The 17,328-nt window shown below is 35.5% G+C and overlaps 2 protein-coding genes across 7 annotated transcripts in view; one reads left to right on the forward strand and one right to left on the reverse strand.

Moving 5' to 3' along the window:
* Positions 1 to 12,154, reverse strand: part of XRCC1 (DNA repair protein XRCC1) — a 22,208-nt gene extending 10,054 nt beyond the window's left edge. For all 5 annotated transcript variants that reach the window (XR_011700662.1, XR_011700661.1, XM_071585091.1 and 2 more), the window contains exons 1-5: positions 12,037 to 12,154; positions 7,206 to 7,403; positions 5,902 to 6,244; positions 3,049 to 3,195; positions 1 to 69 (exon numbers count right to left, since the gene is read on the reverse strand). The exon at positions 1 to 69 is cut by the window's left edge and continues 313 nt beyond it. Coding sequence is in view for 3 of the 5 variants with exons in the window: in XM_071585091.1 (XP_071441192.1) it covers positions 1 to 69; positions 3,049 to 3,195; positions 5,902 to 6,244; positions 7,206 to 7,403; positions 12,037 to 12,087 (808 nt within the window). In the remaining 2 variants the exon portion in view is untranslated. The remainder of the gene's footprint in view (positions 70 to 3,048; positions 3,196 to 5,901; positions 6,245 to 7,205; positions 7,404 to 12,036) is intronic.
* Positions 12,155 to 12,268: 114 nt separating this feature from the next.
* LOC139687558 (26S proteasome non-ATPase regulatory subunit 8-like) lies at positions 12,269 to 16,918 on the forward strand. Of its 2 annotated transcripts, XM_071584770.1 has the most exons (7): positions 12,273 to 12,386; positions 12,938 to 13,064; positions 13,950 to 14,022; positions 14,109 to 14,211; positions 14,304 to 14,496; positions 15,019 to 15,204; positions 16,687 to 16,918. In XM_071584770.1, exons 3-7 carry the CDS (start codon positions 13,968 to 13,970, stop codon positions 16,819 to 16,821), a joined length of 672 nt encoding a protein of 223 aa, XP_071440871.1. In that variant the 5' UTR covers positions 12,273 to 12,386; positions 12,938 to 13,064; positions 13,950 to 13,967; the 3' UTR covers positions 16,822 to 16,918. The 2 variants fall into 2 exon arrangements, with proteins under 2 accessions (XP_071440870.1, XP_071440871.1); XM_071584769.1 differs by lacking the exon at positions 12,938 to 13,064 and having other exon boundaries at positions 12,269 to 12,386.
* The last annotated feature ends 410 nt before the right edge of the window (positions 16,919 to 17,328 follow it).

Consider the following 17,328-nt stretch of genomic DNA (forward strand, 5'->3'; position numbering starts at 1 on the left):
TAGAACTTGTTTGCTCACTACTATCAGTTTCACCAGCAGCAGTATCTCTCTTCTTGCTGGAGTTAAATCCTGAAAAAATATTTTGACAAAATTCAGAAAACTCGTCACAAGGCATCTAAAAGCAAGACAAACATTTCATTTGAAATATCTAGAATTTTCAATGGATACAGAATTGTTTTTTTAATAATGATTCTAAAATGGATTATCAGGGATCCACAGTTTCAATGCAGCATTATTTAGGAAATGGCAAGCAATTTTAAATTCAAATGACAATGAAAGAAATATACATACAATTTTGTAACAAGTTAGCATTTTCCAGTCAAAAAAGGAAACAGCATTCATATGCCTGAGTTATGTTAACACAATGGATGCAGCTAATGTAAATATGAGTTTTACAGGAAACAGAGGAATTGCATGAGCACAATGCAGGAATTCCAAACCACTTCTCTCCTCTATAGCAATATTTCATATGCCTCTCCAAAATGATATTCTAGGAAAACAAATAACTTATAACTATCTGCAGCATACGAAGAATAATGGAAATGTCTTTAAATATACATGAGACACAAAGACACCACATGCATACAAATAGTGGTCTAATTATAATGGAATCACTAATTGAACTTACTTAATTTTTCATTTCCGCAAAAAAAATATGCCCTATTCCCACTCACAAATTAGAGGTAAAAAGCTGAATGCTGATTTATTCTAAAAAACAACATGTATCATCTTCACCTGAAGATGGGGAAGATGAAACATATATCTACCCTGAATCATGAATATACACTTTTATCAGTCGAAAATCGCAAATCTATTTTTAGCTAAAATTTGTATCCACTCCTTTGGATTTATAGGCTGTAGATTAAAAATTCACACCATACAAACTCATACTGAAATCTTCTGAACATCGACACCTCAAATTTAAGCTATGAATAAATGTTGTCAATATTTTCACTATCTCATATATGAGCTCTGTCCGGAAAGTATTCAGCCATGCAATATTTTCAGTAAAATAGCCTACCTGGAACAATGCGGCCTTAATCCCCTTTGAATTACTCCCCTTGAAGCCTCACACACTTTTCCCAGCATATCTTCCACTTTTCGAAACAAACAGCATGGTCCTTCATCAAAATGGTCATCAGCAGAATCATCGCACTCCTTTTATCTCGTCAAGTTACTGTTGGGAAGACTGGGCTTTGTTTCAGGGGCATAGCCATAGGCCCATAACTCATTTCTAGATATTACATTTTCTAGAAAATCTGGGTCATTATTTTTGAGTTAGAGCAAATCCCCGGTAACTATGGCATGAAATTCTTGACATTGACAAGATAAAAAAATTTGATGAGGCAGCTGATGACCATTCTGAAAAATGACTTAGCCAATTGTTTTGAAAAGTAGAAGAGACGCTGGGATAATTGTGAAAGGTCCCAAGGGGAGTACTTAGAAGGGGAATAAGGCCTCATTGTTCTAGGTAAGCCGTAAAACGGCTTTCTTTGATGACTAGTTTAGCTTCTTTGAACTTGATATTGTGCTTAGGACCAATCCAGGGGTGCTCTGTGCAGGCTGGGAGGCATAGATATCTTTATAGTTGTAAAATTCAGGCTTTGCTTTAAAAAACTTCTTTTTCATTTGGAACGGGAGGTTTCATGATCAGTCAAAAGGTGTCGTCAAGGGATTTCCCCTACCACCAGTCATTGTCAATCTGTTTATGGAGAAATATGAAGAGAAGGCATTATGATAAGATAACAAGAAACCAAAGCTTTTCCTGAGATACATGGATGACACCTTTGTCATCTGGTCCTATAGAAAAGATAAATTAAAGAACTTTCTACGCCACCTAAGCAAGTAGAACAAATACATTAAATTTACAATGGAGATCGAAGAAAGCAAACTTCTTCCATTTCTGGAAACACTAGTCAAAAATAAAGATGACAGAACCCTGGGTCTTTAAGTATTGTGGAAGAAGACCCACACTAACTGGCACCTCCAGGGGTCCTCTGACCACCGCACTTGGCAGAAGACAGCTGTAATGAGTAACCTCTTCTGCCGAGCTTTCTCAATCTCCGACCGCTGTTCCATCAACAATGAGAAGCAACCCCTATCCATGACACAGGAAAACAATAGCTTCCATTGAGATCCAATTCAAAAATCTGCATGAAAAAAAAGCAAAAACAAACTGTGGCCCAAAGGATCGTAGAGGAAGCAACATAATCACGAAACAAGCATCTGCTTTCACTAAAATGCCTTACATAGCAGGGTAAACAGTAAAAATAGCCAGAACCCTCTTCAAACATAACATATGGTAATTTCCAAGCTTACCTGCATCACTAAGTCAGCCAATCTTCTCTGCAAAAGCTGAAGACTTAATTTCAATGGATGTACAAAGTGGTGTCTATGAAATTCAATGCAGCTGCAGTAAATCCTACATCAAGCAAATATCCAGAGGACTATGATGCCACATTCAAGAACACACAAGATATAAGAAAAATAGACATCTACATCTCTCATCCTGTCCAGAGAACACCTGGAAAGGTCCTAAATCCAATATCAACTTCGAAGAAGCTAAACTAATCACTAAAGAAAGCTGTTATTTCCAAAAACTAATTATTGAAGCGGTGGAAAGAGCCAGGAAGCCCAACAATTTCAACAAGGAAGCCCGCTATATGCTTTCCAGCTCCTGGGAATGTGTTTTAGCACACCTTCTCAGATGGAATGAAAATATAAGACCGGCAAAAACAAGCATCTACCACTTTTGACCTGAAGACGCTGATAATACTGTCATTCTATAACATGAATCCAGGCAGAAGAAATCCCAGAAGCTTTAAATCTTCAATCACTACAAACATGGAAGTCTGGCCTTAACTATGCTGAATGAACTTACTCCTAAAGCTTTGATTACTTTAACAAAACTGGACTTGTTAAAATGAGCACAATTACCAAACAAATAATTAACATAAATGAAACTCAATTTATTTACCTAACAACTTGACATTTTTGAAATATCAACTAAATACAGTTAGCATTAAATGGTTTTAATCTAAAAATTACCAATATGTTTCCTGTGAGCTACAGGGTCAATATCTGATTCAGTTTTCTTTCTCTTCTCAATTTCTTTCAAGAGAGCTTTGGTTTCACTCTGAGCTTTACTAACTGAAAGTCCTTCAGAAGTTGACGCTTCTCTGATGGCAGCAGCACCTAGAAAAGAATTCACCGCTAAGTGATCAATTTTCTATAAGGGATTGGTAAGCCAGATATCCTAAATAGAACACCTTTTGAGTTTTATCCAAATCAGAAGAAATTAATTGCTAACCAGCCTTTGCTGGTACTCTCATTGTGCATTTCTTTGATATCTCAAGGGTAAATTTGAATATGCACATCAAACTACCATTTGCCTCACAGTAGTAGTAGTAATAATTTAATTTCTATGTGCCTCAATGACTGAGGGTAATTGAACAGAATATCAGTCTATACTTGGGAGCCATAGGAACACTAACCTATGGACAAAACTGAAAGCTTGGATGTCCAATTAGGAATATAACATAATAACTTGGTGATTCCGCAAAATATTAATTTTGATATGACCCAGGTTTCAACGTTCAACATCATCTTCAGGTAAAAACTGCTACAATGCTAAAAAATATATACTACACTCAGGTTGGGGTGGGGAGGTGGGATGGACAAGGATGGTGGGTTGGGGAGGGAAGTGAGGAATGATTGATGGAGGGAAGGATAGAAAGTGGTCCTTCCCACCTCCCCATCCCTACCTTAGTGTAGTATACGAGGTCTGTTCAAAAAGTATCCCGACTTTTGTGCTTTTTCAAAAATTATTTATTTATTCATGAACACCTATTTTTTCCCCTTCAAAGTAATCCCCATTAGATATTATACCTACGTTTTTTCCAATCCTCAAAGTACTTCCAAAAATCTTTTTTGTTATCTTGCACAGCTCCTCCTTTGATGGAGTCTTTATCTCGTTAATTGTAGTGTAGCGTCGTCTTTTCATGGGCCTCTTCAGTTTCAGGAACAAGAAAAAGTCACTCGAGGCCAGGTCTGGCAAATATGCAACATCATTGGTGTGTCGTTTTTAGCCAAAACTTGGCTAAAGAACTAGCTAGAACTTGGCACGATTTTTTCGGTCTTGGCTTGTGACTGCAGCTTCCATTGGATAATGGAGCTTTCGTTTCCACGTCATAACCATAAACCCATGATTCGTCACCAGTTGACCCTCTGGAGCAAATTTGGGTCGCCATGGACAGAGTCATTAGCAATGTTAATGCGTAGCTGGTTTTGGTCAAAATTGAGCAATTTTGGTACAAATTTCGCGGCGACCCGTGTCATGCCCAAATCATTGGTAAAAATCGAATGGCATGAGCCAATGGATATGTTTAGGTCCTCACCAACTTCTCTAATGGTGATTCGATGATTAGCCAATATATTTTCTTCACTTCATCAATGTTTTCGTCTGTTGTTGACATGCTCGGGCATCCGACACGCTCTTCATCCTTAACATCTTCTTGGCCCCCTGGGAACACCACCGATAAACATTGCTTCGGTCCAAGGTAGCTTCTCTATATGCCAACGTCAACATTCCGAATGTATCTGTGCACTTAATTTCATTTTTTACACAAATTTTGATACAGATTCTTTGATCCATTTTTTGGACCAGGCAAAAATTGAAGACAAGCCAAAACACGTCCCTGCAAAACAGCTGACAAAAATTAACGGAACATTCAAAATGGCCAAACTATTTGGCATAAGGGAGAGACATAAGTACCATACATAACACCACAAAAACATCAAAAATCAAATAAACGTAACCCGCTGATATTCAAAATTTGCGATACTTTTTCGATAGACCTCGTACATATGTAGATGGATGACTGTTAGAGTTGTTACCAGAAGATGACATTGAACGTCGAAACCCGTGTTGTATTGATAAAATTTTCTGTGGAGCCATAAAGTTTTTAATTTTCTAACATTGATCATCACTAACTCATTTCTAACATGAATCTATTCCATGAAGTTATGCCATAACCATCAATTATTGGCTATCCAAAATATCATCTCTTTCATACATGGGGCATGGAATGACAGATGAACAATGACTTCATAGACCACTGCCCTTTTGGACACAAAGCACATTATATAGGCCTGAATCACCTCTTGCAGAGGAAAGATTTGCAAACAGACAACTGAGGCTGCAAACTGATGGCTTGACAATGGCCTCTGGAAACATACTGGAGTTTCCTTGGGCATACATCCCCAAAAGCCTCAATTGCACTAGAACCAGTGAGTTCATGATCTCACCTCACCATTCCTAAAACTTGAAATAGGGAGCCTATTCATGTAGGAAAGTCACATTTAAAAAAAATTCAGCTGGATGCACTTGAAATTTACATCATGCACCATCAGAAATGGATGAATATTTTATTGAATCTTTTTTGTATCAAACATATTCCTTATACGTTTAAATGAAAGTAATATCAGAGGTGCAATTGTGAGGGTGAGGGGCAAGACTGGTTGTTTCTGGGATTGCCAATGCTTGATTGAGGGTCCAATAGAGGAGAAGGTTGAGCCCCAATAGAAGATCAGTGGGAAATCAAAAAGGACACATAAAAGATTATAGAAGAATGGTAGCGAAGGAAAGTTCAGGAAGAAAGGGTGACACTGTGCTACTTCATATAAAAACAAACATGGAAGAGAATTGAGGGTCAAAGTCCCAGTATCCTCCCATTTTTAAAGCCAAGGGATGCTGCTCCAGACATATTGACTTGAGTTCCAAGACTACTTTAACAAAGAGGAAGAAAAGAAGTCCCATTCAAAAAACTCTCCAGACAGAATAAAGAAGCTTTCATTTAATACAATTAATCTTCAAACAGAAAAGTGAAAAGATATAAATACCTTTTAAAATGCCCACACTATGCTTGTCTTTGTAGCCTGCAAACAAACTTCCAGCTTTAAAGTCATCCTCTTTTTTATCTTCCTTCAGGGAAAAACCGCCAAATAACAACTTTGGTTTTGGTTCATCGCCTTCCTGTCCTGAGTCTGAGTGAAATGTGATAAAAGAAAGGCCATACTGCATATGCTTATTGTATGGCTGCGTACACACTACTTTGATCCTATCCCATTTTTCCTTCTGAACAGCCTTATCAAGCTTATCAGATGCAAACATTCTTACACGATTTGTATTAGTCATATTTCTAGATTCCATAGGAGTCATGAAGGACGACGTTAAAAGTAAAACCTAAAAAAAATGTTGAAAACTATGTAATGTATGTAAGATAGTAGATCTTCAAATATATGTTCATTAATTATTAAGTTAAGTAACATAACCTAGGTAATGAATAACCGATTGAAGTACTTCTATCAAGAGGAAAAGTGCTTCGATCATTTATTCATTATGTTCGACCACCACCACATCACGCCTGAAGCTACCTTATAACCTAGGTATATATGTTTTCTGTGACTTAAATGATAAAGACACCATGACCCTTCTTACACTGAGGATATTAATCCTGATAAAAAATATTCTCTAAGAAAGAGTTCTGAACATGCCTTAAAACCAAATAACTTTACATTATCTACTTCAAATTCCAATATCCATGCTGGAAAAAATGTTTTATCATCACTAAGAGGGCATGGTAGTCCAGTGGTTAGAATGTTCACTTTCCTGGAAGCTACAAGCAGCACAGGGAAATGAACTTCCCTCTTGGCCTACCCTGAATGTGTGAATTTCATATGCTGTAGAGCTGAGTATTAGGGGAACTCTAACCTCTATCCATCAAATCAACCTTTGGGTTGATCATTGTAGTTTTGATTACCATTACTAAAATAATATTGATTTAATGTTTATATTTACATCAAGGGAACCTTTGATTAAATGATTATATTAAAATAGATGAGTAGCACTCAATAACACAGTCCCAAAATTCAGCTGTTAATCACCCCAATAACAAGCTGGTAATATTTTTATCTCTCACCCTAAGTTTTCCCTTATAGTTGGATTTGATGATAACACATTTATTTTTCAAATACTAATTATTATCTCTTCATTTGCGAATCATTGTCATATTACAGGAATATAAATAAACAATTACAGTTTAAAGTTAATGCGTGAAATCAGACCTAATTCTAAACATCCTTATAATTGCCACAAGGTCACATGCATAATACCTTTATTTAATTTGAACAAATGGTCTACTTACTTTAAAATCCTCAGATGGTTGGCTTGATCTTCCGACCAATATTTCAACAAATGCTGAGCTTTCATTGCCTATGTCGATTGATGTAATGTTCTCAGCTTTTTCAAGCTGTAAGATTACTGATCCCTCCTTTTCTCCTGGATCTTTACATTTCCATTTTCGATAATTCTCACTTCTAAGTAGATTACTAGCTGGAAATTTCTTCAAAAGAAAAATTTCAATAACTGAAAATGCAGAAATTTATGCATATTTCTGTGCAAAATCCTTTCAAAGGGTTAATTTTGTGAATGAGTTATTGCATAAAGTGGGCAATAAATTTAGACTCTGGTATAGTTCACATTTCTTTGATTGTAAAGCAATGCTTGACGGTTAACCATACTACATGTATAAGGATAGTATAAAACACCTTTAGCAGCTGAAACATACCAACCATTATCGACGCAGCAACTGTAATCAGGAATAGCACTTCTCTTAGTCTGCACCACTAGAATGAGGGATTTTCAGATTGTATTTATGAAGTGCATTCTGTTTCCTGGTATATTTTGGAGTTGCTATTGATGGATTAGTAAAGTCTCTATTGTCCATCTGGGTTTAGTTTGGCAGCAACTAAGTTGACTGTATTTGCTCCAAGTGTCATTGGTATCAGGATGGGGGTCTCGAATGTCCTGTTGTATTCTGCCAATTTAGTCATCATATGTAGATTGCACATAATTCTTACGCAGTGTTATCGCTAAAGGTATCAACTGATTGCATTTTTTTAGGAACTCTCTGAATTTTGGACAAAATACCCTTATTGTTTTCTAGCAAAAATCCAAATTGCACAGTACAAATTTCCAGAAAACTGAACGTACAAGCTGGAACTTTCAGAAGTTTGTGTTTTAAGTATTTTTTTCATCTTCAATTTGCATTTAAAATTTTCAGCATTTCTTAACCATTCTGAATTAGGAGGAATTTTTTCTCAATGACACCTTACCTGTATCACGAAATGATTAATCTAAAAATTACAGAAATAATCTTTAGTAGAATTGGAAAAAGTGTGAGCGCATAGATATGCCGCACAAAACCCACAATTGTAATTGTAGCCGAGCATACAAGAATTTAACTCCTCAAAGTAAATTGATATCCACCATGAAAAATGTCAAGCTACAAATAAGAATACAGACTTTTTGAAACAAAAAAAATCAAAGAAGTGCCAAGCGAAGTGAATAAGCAAATAAAGTAAGAGAAATACTCGAAAACCTACCTCATAAGACCATAAAGTTGCAAAGGCACATAATGCCCAGCAACAAATATGCCATTAGAGAAAATTCAAAACAGCTCGTGTTAAATTCTCTTTTTATGCTATCAACAATGATGCAAAGACATACCATAAAACTTAAAAATTGTACTAGTTATTGACTGTGGGGTCAACTCTGGGGCCTCGCTGGCGGCAAGGTAAGGTCCTTGCCTGCCAACCCAGAGGTCATGGGTTCAATTCCCACCTAGGTGATTTTTCCTCCAACTAGGGCTTGGGTGTATGTAATTGTCAAATGTCAGAGAAGGAATGATGCCGTATCATGTATACTGTATGTAATGTAACAGTCAAAAGTTGATACATACGATGTTTTGGTTTTCTCCTGTCCCATTCTTTGAAACTTTTTCAGTGCTTAACCCATGTTTTATTTAATCTAATTGAAGAGCTACAAGAGCCGAATTTTAGCTACTTAAAACTTAGCTTTTTTTAACTTGAAAATTACAGTCTATTCATTACTGAATGATAACTAATAGTCCTACAGAATCACACAGCCCAACAAAGTCACATATCCCTTAACTTCAAATATCCACATTTTTATGCTTCCCTATGATGATATACTATGTATTCTCTTTTTACTCTACACTGTGAAGAGTACTAATATTGGTGATCTACCGGTTCAGGTAAGTTTTGGATGGACACTAGCTACTAAATGATGAAAGAAGACACTTTGCTTTCCCACATAGAATTTTTTTAATACGACCTAGGTTTCGTTACGGCATAACATCTTCAGATCTTTGGGCCTGAAGATGTTATGCTGTAACAAAACACAACCTGACCAACATTAAAATATGCCTCTCTTTAATTCTGCATATTTCCTTCCTCCCTTTATTCTATACAGCATCCCTTTCCGATGCCTACATCTTCTTGGTTGCCTAACATTCTTCCAGATATCACAGTCTTTAACATCAGATTGCCAGTCAGAATGCTCAGCATCCATCCTTCTTCACAGCTACATTTCAAAAGCCTCTAATCTACACACCTGTCCTGCTTCAATGACCATGTTTCTGCACCATACTAAACCACACTCCATATCTAAGTTTTCACAAGCCTTTCCATAACATCCTTACTGGCCCTGAATTCCCATAACATCCATCCTGGTCATCAATTCTCTCCTCCTCGTAAAAGGTTCTTCATCGAATGCCATTCTTTACTATAATTTGACCATCGTATAGAAAGAAAGAAAACACAGCAATTCCACATTTACACTTTATTCAGATGACCATGGTTTCACCATTGCGTGGCATCTTCAGGATGCCACGCAGAGGTGAAAGCATGGTCGTCTGAATAAAGTGTAAATGTGGAATTGCTGTGTTTTCTTTCTTTCTATACGATGGAAAAATTCCACAGAGTAATGGCTAAAACAGTCTCTCATAATTTGACCATTTTGATCCAAAACGATTCTAAGATATGTAAACTGTTCTAACTGCTCCAGTTTTCCGCCTCCTATTTTAACATTTAAGTTAGACTTTCCCTTTCTAGGGACCCAAATAAACTTAGTTTTATTTACATTTTTTTCTCATCCCATATCTATTGCACTGATTTCTAGTGCACTTAGTAATGTTTGCAACCACTTAGTTGACTAAAAAATAAAAGCTTGACAATCTGCAAACCCAATTCATTTTATGAACTCCCCACTGACTTTTACTCTTATCTCATGTTCCCTGCGTGCCTCTTAAATAATATCCTTCGCATATAAGTTAAACAGCATAGGCGATAATTAACACTGCTGTCTTACTTCTGCCCATCTGGGCTCTACATCAATCACTCTAATCAGAGCAGTCTTGAGATGTACAGGTTGCTGATAAGTCACCTACTCCCCCAATTTACTCTTACTTTCTTTTTCATTCATTAATTCTAACCAACTGTGAACAGTAAATAGAAGACAAACTCAAATGTAAGTCCTCTTACACTCCAGGAGAATGATTTTTACACATGGAAATTTCCACGTTGTAATGCATAATAGCTAATGACTCCATTACAAGTTACCACCGTGGCATCTCCCGCAGTTCTTTGAAGAAAACTAAGGGTTTCAGACATTATGAAAGGCTACAATAGAGTGATGGATGTGACCACTAAGATACATCGATGATAGCATCAGCAGAGAAAAGAAGATGAGAAGTTATGAAAGTGACAGAAGAATGATGAACACAATGGATTGGCAGAAAAAGAAATACTAAATACTTCCAAGAGTGGGTGAAGAGAGTCTTATGGAGGAAACCAACATAAAGAAACTTACAAGACACAACTTGAGGAGCAAATATTTACTGAAGCTATTAGGCTTCAGTAAATAGTTGTTACTCAAGATGTTGAAGGAAACATTGAAAGTTAGAAGTATACACAGGGGCCAAGAATGGAGTATAGGAACAGGTAATGGAAGATGCTAGCATGAGACTATGAAGAAATAAAAATATTCACTGGGAACAGCTTTGCGAGCTGTTTTAACTATTTATTATATTGAAAAATCAATGACAACGAGAGAAAGACAATGCTTTCAGGGTGAGATAATGGCTGAGTAATTATCCAAGCAATCTAGTAAACTGAGAGTATTATTGAGATTTCAAGTTTAAATGGGAAGATGCTTCCACTCAGTCAAGTCAAAAATCTGAGTCCACGAAGCAATGCGGCGGCTTTACCATACCTGTTTGTTAGAGTCTGAATATTTTGAGCCACCACCACAGTAATTACTTTCCTTCCATTGAACTGGGAATTGAATACGTGTAATTTTTGTGTGCACATTGTTGTTTGGCAGATATAATGAACGGGATCTTGCCGTATAACCGACACAATTCAAGAGAAGAAATAGAGAAAAACCCTACTTTAATGACTGGCAGAACCTTCATAGTCAATTTTACAGCTTTAATAACGAACTCTCCTTTTGCTATTGCATAATAAATTATAATCCGGTACATATTCGCAATCCTTGCACGTTGGATTTTCCATGAACACATACAGAGATGCATGTTCCATGCTGAATTGGAAGGTGGATATATGATCACTGTAAACTGTATATTTATTGAATAGAAAGTTTGTAAACAGGATTGATATTTTGGCCCATTGCTTTTCTCCCATTTGCATATTCGTTGTCACTATTATTGCCCTTTATGAACAGGGATTTATAAATAATATTCTAATTACTTCTTCATATATTTACATAGGAATGATTCCTATTAATTCAAGCTCAACTCAGTGAAAAAAGATGTTTTGCTCCCCTTTCTGAGGATAGTGCATTCTCAGGTGTATTTAATGCAGATGCAAATAAAATGGCTAACATGGGGTAATTGAGCAATGACAAGATTTTTGTGGTAGTCAGTTAACTCGTAAATACAAGATAATAAACACATCCCCGTCCAGTTTGAGGCAGCAGTCTCACGTGACCAAATACTTATATCACTGATCACGTTGTTACACTATACCCATACATTCTCACTAGGGTGACTAAATTTAAAAACTTCCACAACTGAAACATTAACAATACCCGATATATATATATATCTGAATGAAAAACATGATGCAACATAGAAAGCACAAGATGAGGATTACCAGATCTTCACTGCTGAAGCTGACGATGTGGCTTACTTTAACTTTCGGCATTCTACAATAAAAACTCACAATTAAAATACACAAATTTTTTCAATTCCTCCGAACCGCGTTCTCTTCATTACCACATCATATCGACGGTGTTCCGATACAATCGATATGGGGATGACACGTTAGTTGAATCGAATCTGGCCTTAAACGGATACATCGACTTATCACACAGATGACTGTCAATTACTATAAACATGGCTGCTTTGAAAGAGGTAATGTCATTGTATCAACATTTGTCCGCCGAATGGACTAAAAAACCTCAGAAATTGGAAAGATGCGGTGAACTACTTTCTAAACTAAAGGTTAGTTTTATTCATTCATTAATTGGTTGCTTCCGTGTATATTTTATCATTCCTCTTCATTGTGATTCAGCGTACGTTTCCAGAGAAGCGTACTGCCAATGGTGGTGGCAATTAATTAATTAAGCCTATAATTTTGGGTCCAAGGACTTCAATTAGAGGCGATGATATTGCTCAATAAGAGTTAATTCTGAAATATTTAGTATTTACTATCAATATTGAAATTGGATACCATTCTGTGCTACAATCTTAATTGTCATTTTATTTTAAGTCTACTTTATATTTCGGTGTTATATTACGAATTAAATTGAGGTGAAGGCGAGCTGCTCAGTAAAACAGTCGAGTTGAATGTTGTTCATATGTATTTTATCCATTTCTTTTGCGATGCCGGAGACCTGAATTTCACAACCTAAGTTACTTCGAATGGATTGCGAATGGAGTTACTTCGAATTGCAACAGTCGGCGCATTTCATATTTAAAAATGTTATCCTTGTCCTTCATGTAACTATATTTGTGTCACTCCACGTAGGTAAAACTACGTTTTCTTTGTATAGAATTTGTAGTATTTCCGACTTGAGGCCTTGATTGGAGCCAGTTCAAGTGACCAACTGAAGTAAAGCATTTAGACGTGGTGCGACAGGGACGACGGAAAAATATTAAGATTCCTCTCTCTAACTTTAGGTGGGTAGTTAACAGTCACAGATTATTGCATTAATTGGGTGCTATTACACAATCCTATGGACTAACGAATTTCTTCAACCTAAGTAAACATGTAGTTATTGTGCATTAATAATTCTTCTGCTCCTCGTTTGCCAATCCAATTTACATATTCTTTCCCTCTTACACTCCATTATAATTCACATTATAAATCACATTTAGCTTACCGTAATCATCCATTCCGTCGGCCAATGAATTTTCCTATCTTCTTAAAATCCTTCCCACATGCGTTATCTTCCAGCCACTTTGTTTAACTTTCTCTCAAGCTTATTTTCCATATTTATGAGCACTGGCATCTCTGAATCACTATGTGCCGCATTTACTTACCTAACGCTCAGTTTTCTGAATGAAACAATTGTGCGTACCATATTAAAGACTTGCCAAACCTTTTCTTTATATCTCTCCTTTTTATGAAGACCATTTGCATCATCCTAATCCACCGATACCGCGGTCCGTTTGCTTCCAGTATTAGTTCAAGCTTTGATTTGATCTCTGCATTATAATTTAAAAATTACTCTATTTATGTTAACTTCTAATTTGTTACGCAATGTCTCATTAATTCTGTTATTCACCATTTGCTGAGTACCCTTGGCTGACCGCAAAAAATTGGCCTTTTGAATCGTTATCCACTGGCATAGCTTCAGTAGGGTTAAATGAAGACAATATTTGAGTCTGGAAAATTTTATGAAGTATCTAAAGGCAACATTCAGGAGTACGTAGAAAATAAATTCAGTGGGGGTAAATTTGGGTATCATTTACCTGTACTTTAAATGTACACCAATAAATTTGTCAACATTTTCACATTCCTTTATAGAAGAATTAATATTTTACTTCAAATGACTCTTCTAGGTTGGATTGACTCATTTGATGTTTCTTCCTACCTCTAATTCCATCGCCTCACCTCAGGAACTTCTACTTGCAAGTAAGGTTTGAATTCCCGGGGTAAAATTTTACCTAAAACTAAAAATTGTTCATAATTTCTGTAAAATTCTGTTCACTTTTAAATAGGAGATGTCCTTGAAATTGGAGCACAGTGGAGCATTGCAATGAAGGATATACCTTCATTTGAAAGGTATATGGCTCAGCTGAAATGCTATTATTTGGACTACAGGTGAGAATAGCAATTTTTGTACTAAATGTTGTAATGGCACCTTCAGTTCTGTCTAGTTTAATTAAGGATGTAATTATTTTTGTCTGTTATAGGGACCAGTTACCTGAATCTGCATATAAGTACCAGCTATTGGGACTTAATCTTTTGTTTTTGCTCTCACAAAATCGTGTAGCTGAGTTCCATACCGAGCTTGAGCTTCTCCCTCCTGATCAAATACAAAGTAACATCTATATAGGCCACCCTCTATCTTTGGAGCAGTATCTGATTGAAGGAAGTTATAACAAGGTGAGAATTCACATTGTTCCATGTCTTAATGTCGTCCTGTGAAGTATAGAAAATGAGAAATATCCTCAAAAAGTTGAGTCTCATATAATAACAGTTATGCAACTTAAGAGATTTGATAATTGATAGTGTATAATTTTCAAAAGTGATGCTTTGATTATCTTTCTTGTTTTGGTGAAATAAAATGTGATTTCCAACCTAAAGGCTATGGTTGTGTTAGTCCAAATGTATGCAAAATCATGCACACACTTCAAAAAAAGACTGGAGAATAAATTCAATTCTGATTTTTGTTTGAGATGTCCTGCGGTCAGTAGCACATAAATACTGCCATGCATGTGCCTTCATGACGCTTTCATATGGTATCTTTGAATCTGAATGCCTTGTGACATTTCAAGTGGCATTTGAATAAACCATGTTCAGAATATGTCAATTCTTTTTATGTCACCAGTTTAAAATAGTTTATATTGAATGTACTAATTTATGTTCACTCAAAATATTGATTTTATTTGTTTCTCAAATATTCAGATTTTCCTAGCTAAAGGTAATGTTCCTGCAGAAAGTTATGACTTCTTCATGGATATACTACTGGATACAATAAGAGATGAAATTGCTGCATGTATGGAGAAGGCATATGAAAAAATGTCCCGTCGTGAAGCTTCCCGTATGCTTAACTTACCAACTGTAAATAGCATTATGGAGTATGGTGCTAAGGTGAGATTATGCTCAATGATCATTTAAAAGCCAAGTCTGTGTCTAAAATAAATTATCATAGTAGGTCTTATTATCTGTATGTCTCAGATGGTAAGATACAGGTATCTTTGATCCACTGTCTGCTGTTGATGAATTGTTTAATGTAATTCAATAATTAAGTTTCATTTATTAGATACATACTGGAAATAATTGTTATAATTATTTTAACTCATTTTATGTAAAGAATGCCACTGTTCTGTTGTGTTAATTTGTATGACAGCTGACTGAAATAAGAAAATTATCATCGCAGGTTTTGAAATTTTGATGGTAAATGCACTTAGTCACTGCAACTCATCGTAAAAGTGTAAATTGCTGGAACATGGTTACTTTCTGACATAAAATTTTGTACATGGCTTAATATAAAATATGAGGAATATTGAAAGATATTGATGGTTCACTTTGATTATATATTAAGAATCTATATCAGGATTGAGCTTTACATAAGGTAGTGAGTATTAGTTAAAGAGCCCAATGTCATCATCTTTGTATAAAAAGTAAATGCATGGGTCATATCTTTAGTATGTTTTAACGGGCATAGACATAGGTTCTTTCATTGATTGATGGATTGATTCTGATTATAATTACTATGTAAATTTTTTGTGTATGTTTCACCTTGACTCAAACAAACTCTTGTATTTGCATCCCATGCGTTGATCAAAAAACTCAGATTTGGTGGACCAACATATCATACCAAGTAGGGGAACTCCTTTTTAAACTATGTAAATGAAAAATTTTGTCTCACATTTGTTTTGGCCACAGGTGACCCTAAGGTATTTTTGTAATCCAGCCTTGTCAGTGTCTAAAAATCGTACTTTCTATATTCAAATTAAGTAGTTATTTGTTATTTTCACATTGCAATATTAGATATTTAAAACCATTTTCACATCAATCATATAAATGATAATTATACCATGTGTGTGTGGATTTTGGATTCATTTATATGAATTGATGGAATAAGAATAGAAATCCAAATTTAAAAATTGTCCATACTAAAAAGAAAGACTCATACTTTTCCACAGATTTTATTATACGGTACAACACGTTTCACCGACTTGCGGCATCATCAGCAAGTCGGTGAAACGCGTTGTACCGTATAATAAAATCTGTGGAAAAGTATGAGTCTTTCTTTTTAGTATGGATATTAAATACTTCCACGAAGTGAAGCCTGAAACAATGGAATATATTTAAAAATTGTCCTTGGGATAGCATTAGGTGAAGCTTTAGATTCGACCCCTCTCAATTGAAAAGGATAAATATTTGTTTGTGAAAATGGAGTTGGGTTACTTGATACCGTGGCACCTAGAGAAATCTTATAATTAAAAGGAAAATTAGTGTGATAATAATTTACAATAATTATCATAAACTATGGAGGAAATGAAATATAATATAAGCCTTCCTCTTAATGATTTTAATTTAAACATGTTACTTTTCTTTCTTTTATAGAGGAAGTGGGTTATTGACAGTGACTACTATTATTTTAGTTCTGATCAGAAAACCACCGAAGATACAATCCTGCCTTCCAGTGAGTTAGCTGCACAAACTATTGAATATGCCAGAGAATTGGAGATGATTGTTTAATTTTTTTAAATGTAATATTTGTGGTCATTGATATCGTGACAATTTAATATTTAAATTTTTCAACAAAATAAATTGTTAATTAATAAAAATTACAGTGATTTGTCTTGATTTCCTTGTTTTTTCAATCTTTCAATTCCAATTCGCAAAACTTATTCCCTTCGTTTATGATCATAAATGTTGTTTTTATTCCAATATGGAATTTGATTTGCACAGCATCAGCCGGAAACTTAGGGTCATTATGGAACACAAGAAAGGAAGTACATGTATCCTTATTTTTTTATAATGTTTGCAAATGACATACCTGTATAAACCTAAGTCAGTAATGGCAGCAACCATTACTGACTTAGGTTCATTAGCCAGTACTGTGTAAAGTCGTTCCTTTCAAAACCTTATTAAATGCATCCTCCAGAGTGGCAACTGCCAGAAAATCATGTTTGCAGATTGCTACTGTTTATGGAGAATTTCATCTTAATTAAAATATTTTGCTGTATCTATTTGCATCTAGCT

Source organism: Hetaerina americana, unplaced genomic scaffold, assembly GCF_022747635.1.
Source record: "Hetaerina americana unplaced genomic scaffold, ioHetAmer1.1.p SCAF_2, whole genome shotgun sequence".
Taxonomy (NCBI): Eukaryota; Metazoa; Arthropoda; class Insecta; order Odonata; family Calopterygidae; genus Hetaerina; species Hetaerina americana.

What these genes read in the sequence shown, in the direction of transcription:
- LOC139687558 (XM_071584769.1), top strand. Translation starts at nt 12,279, where the DNA reads ATGGCTGCTTTGAAAGAGGTAATGTCATTGTATCAACATTTGTCCGCC. An exon ending in TCAGGAACTTCTACTTGCAA is followed by an intron (nt 14,023 to 14,108) that starts GTAAGGTTTGAA and finishes ACTTTTAAATAG; the next exon opens with GAGATGTCCTTGAAATTGGA. An exon ending in TGCTATTATTTGGACTACAG is followed by an intron (nt 14,212 to 14,303) that starts GTGAGAATAGCA and finishes TGTCTGTTATAG; the next exon opens with GGACCAGTTACCTGAATCTG.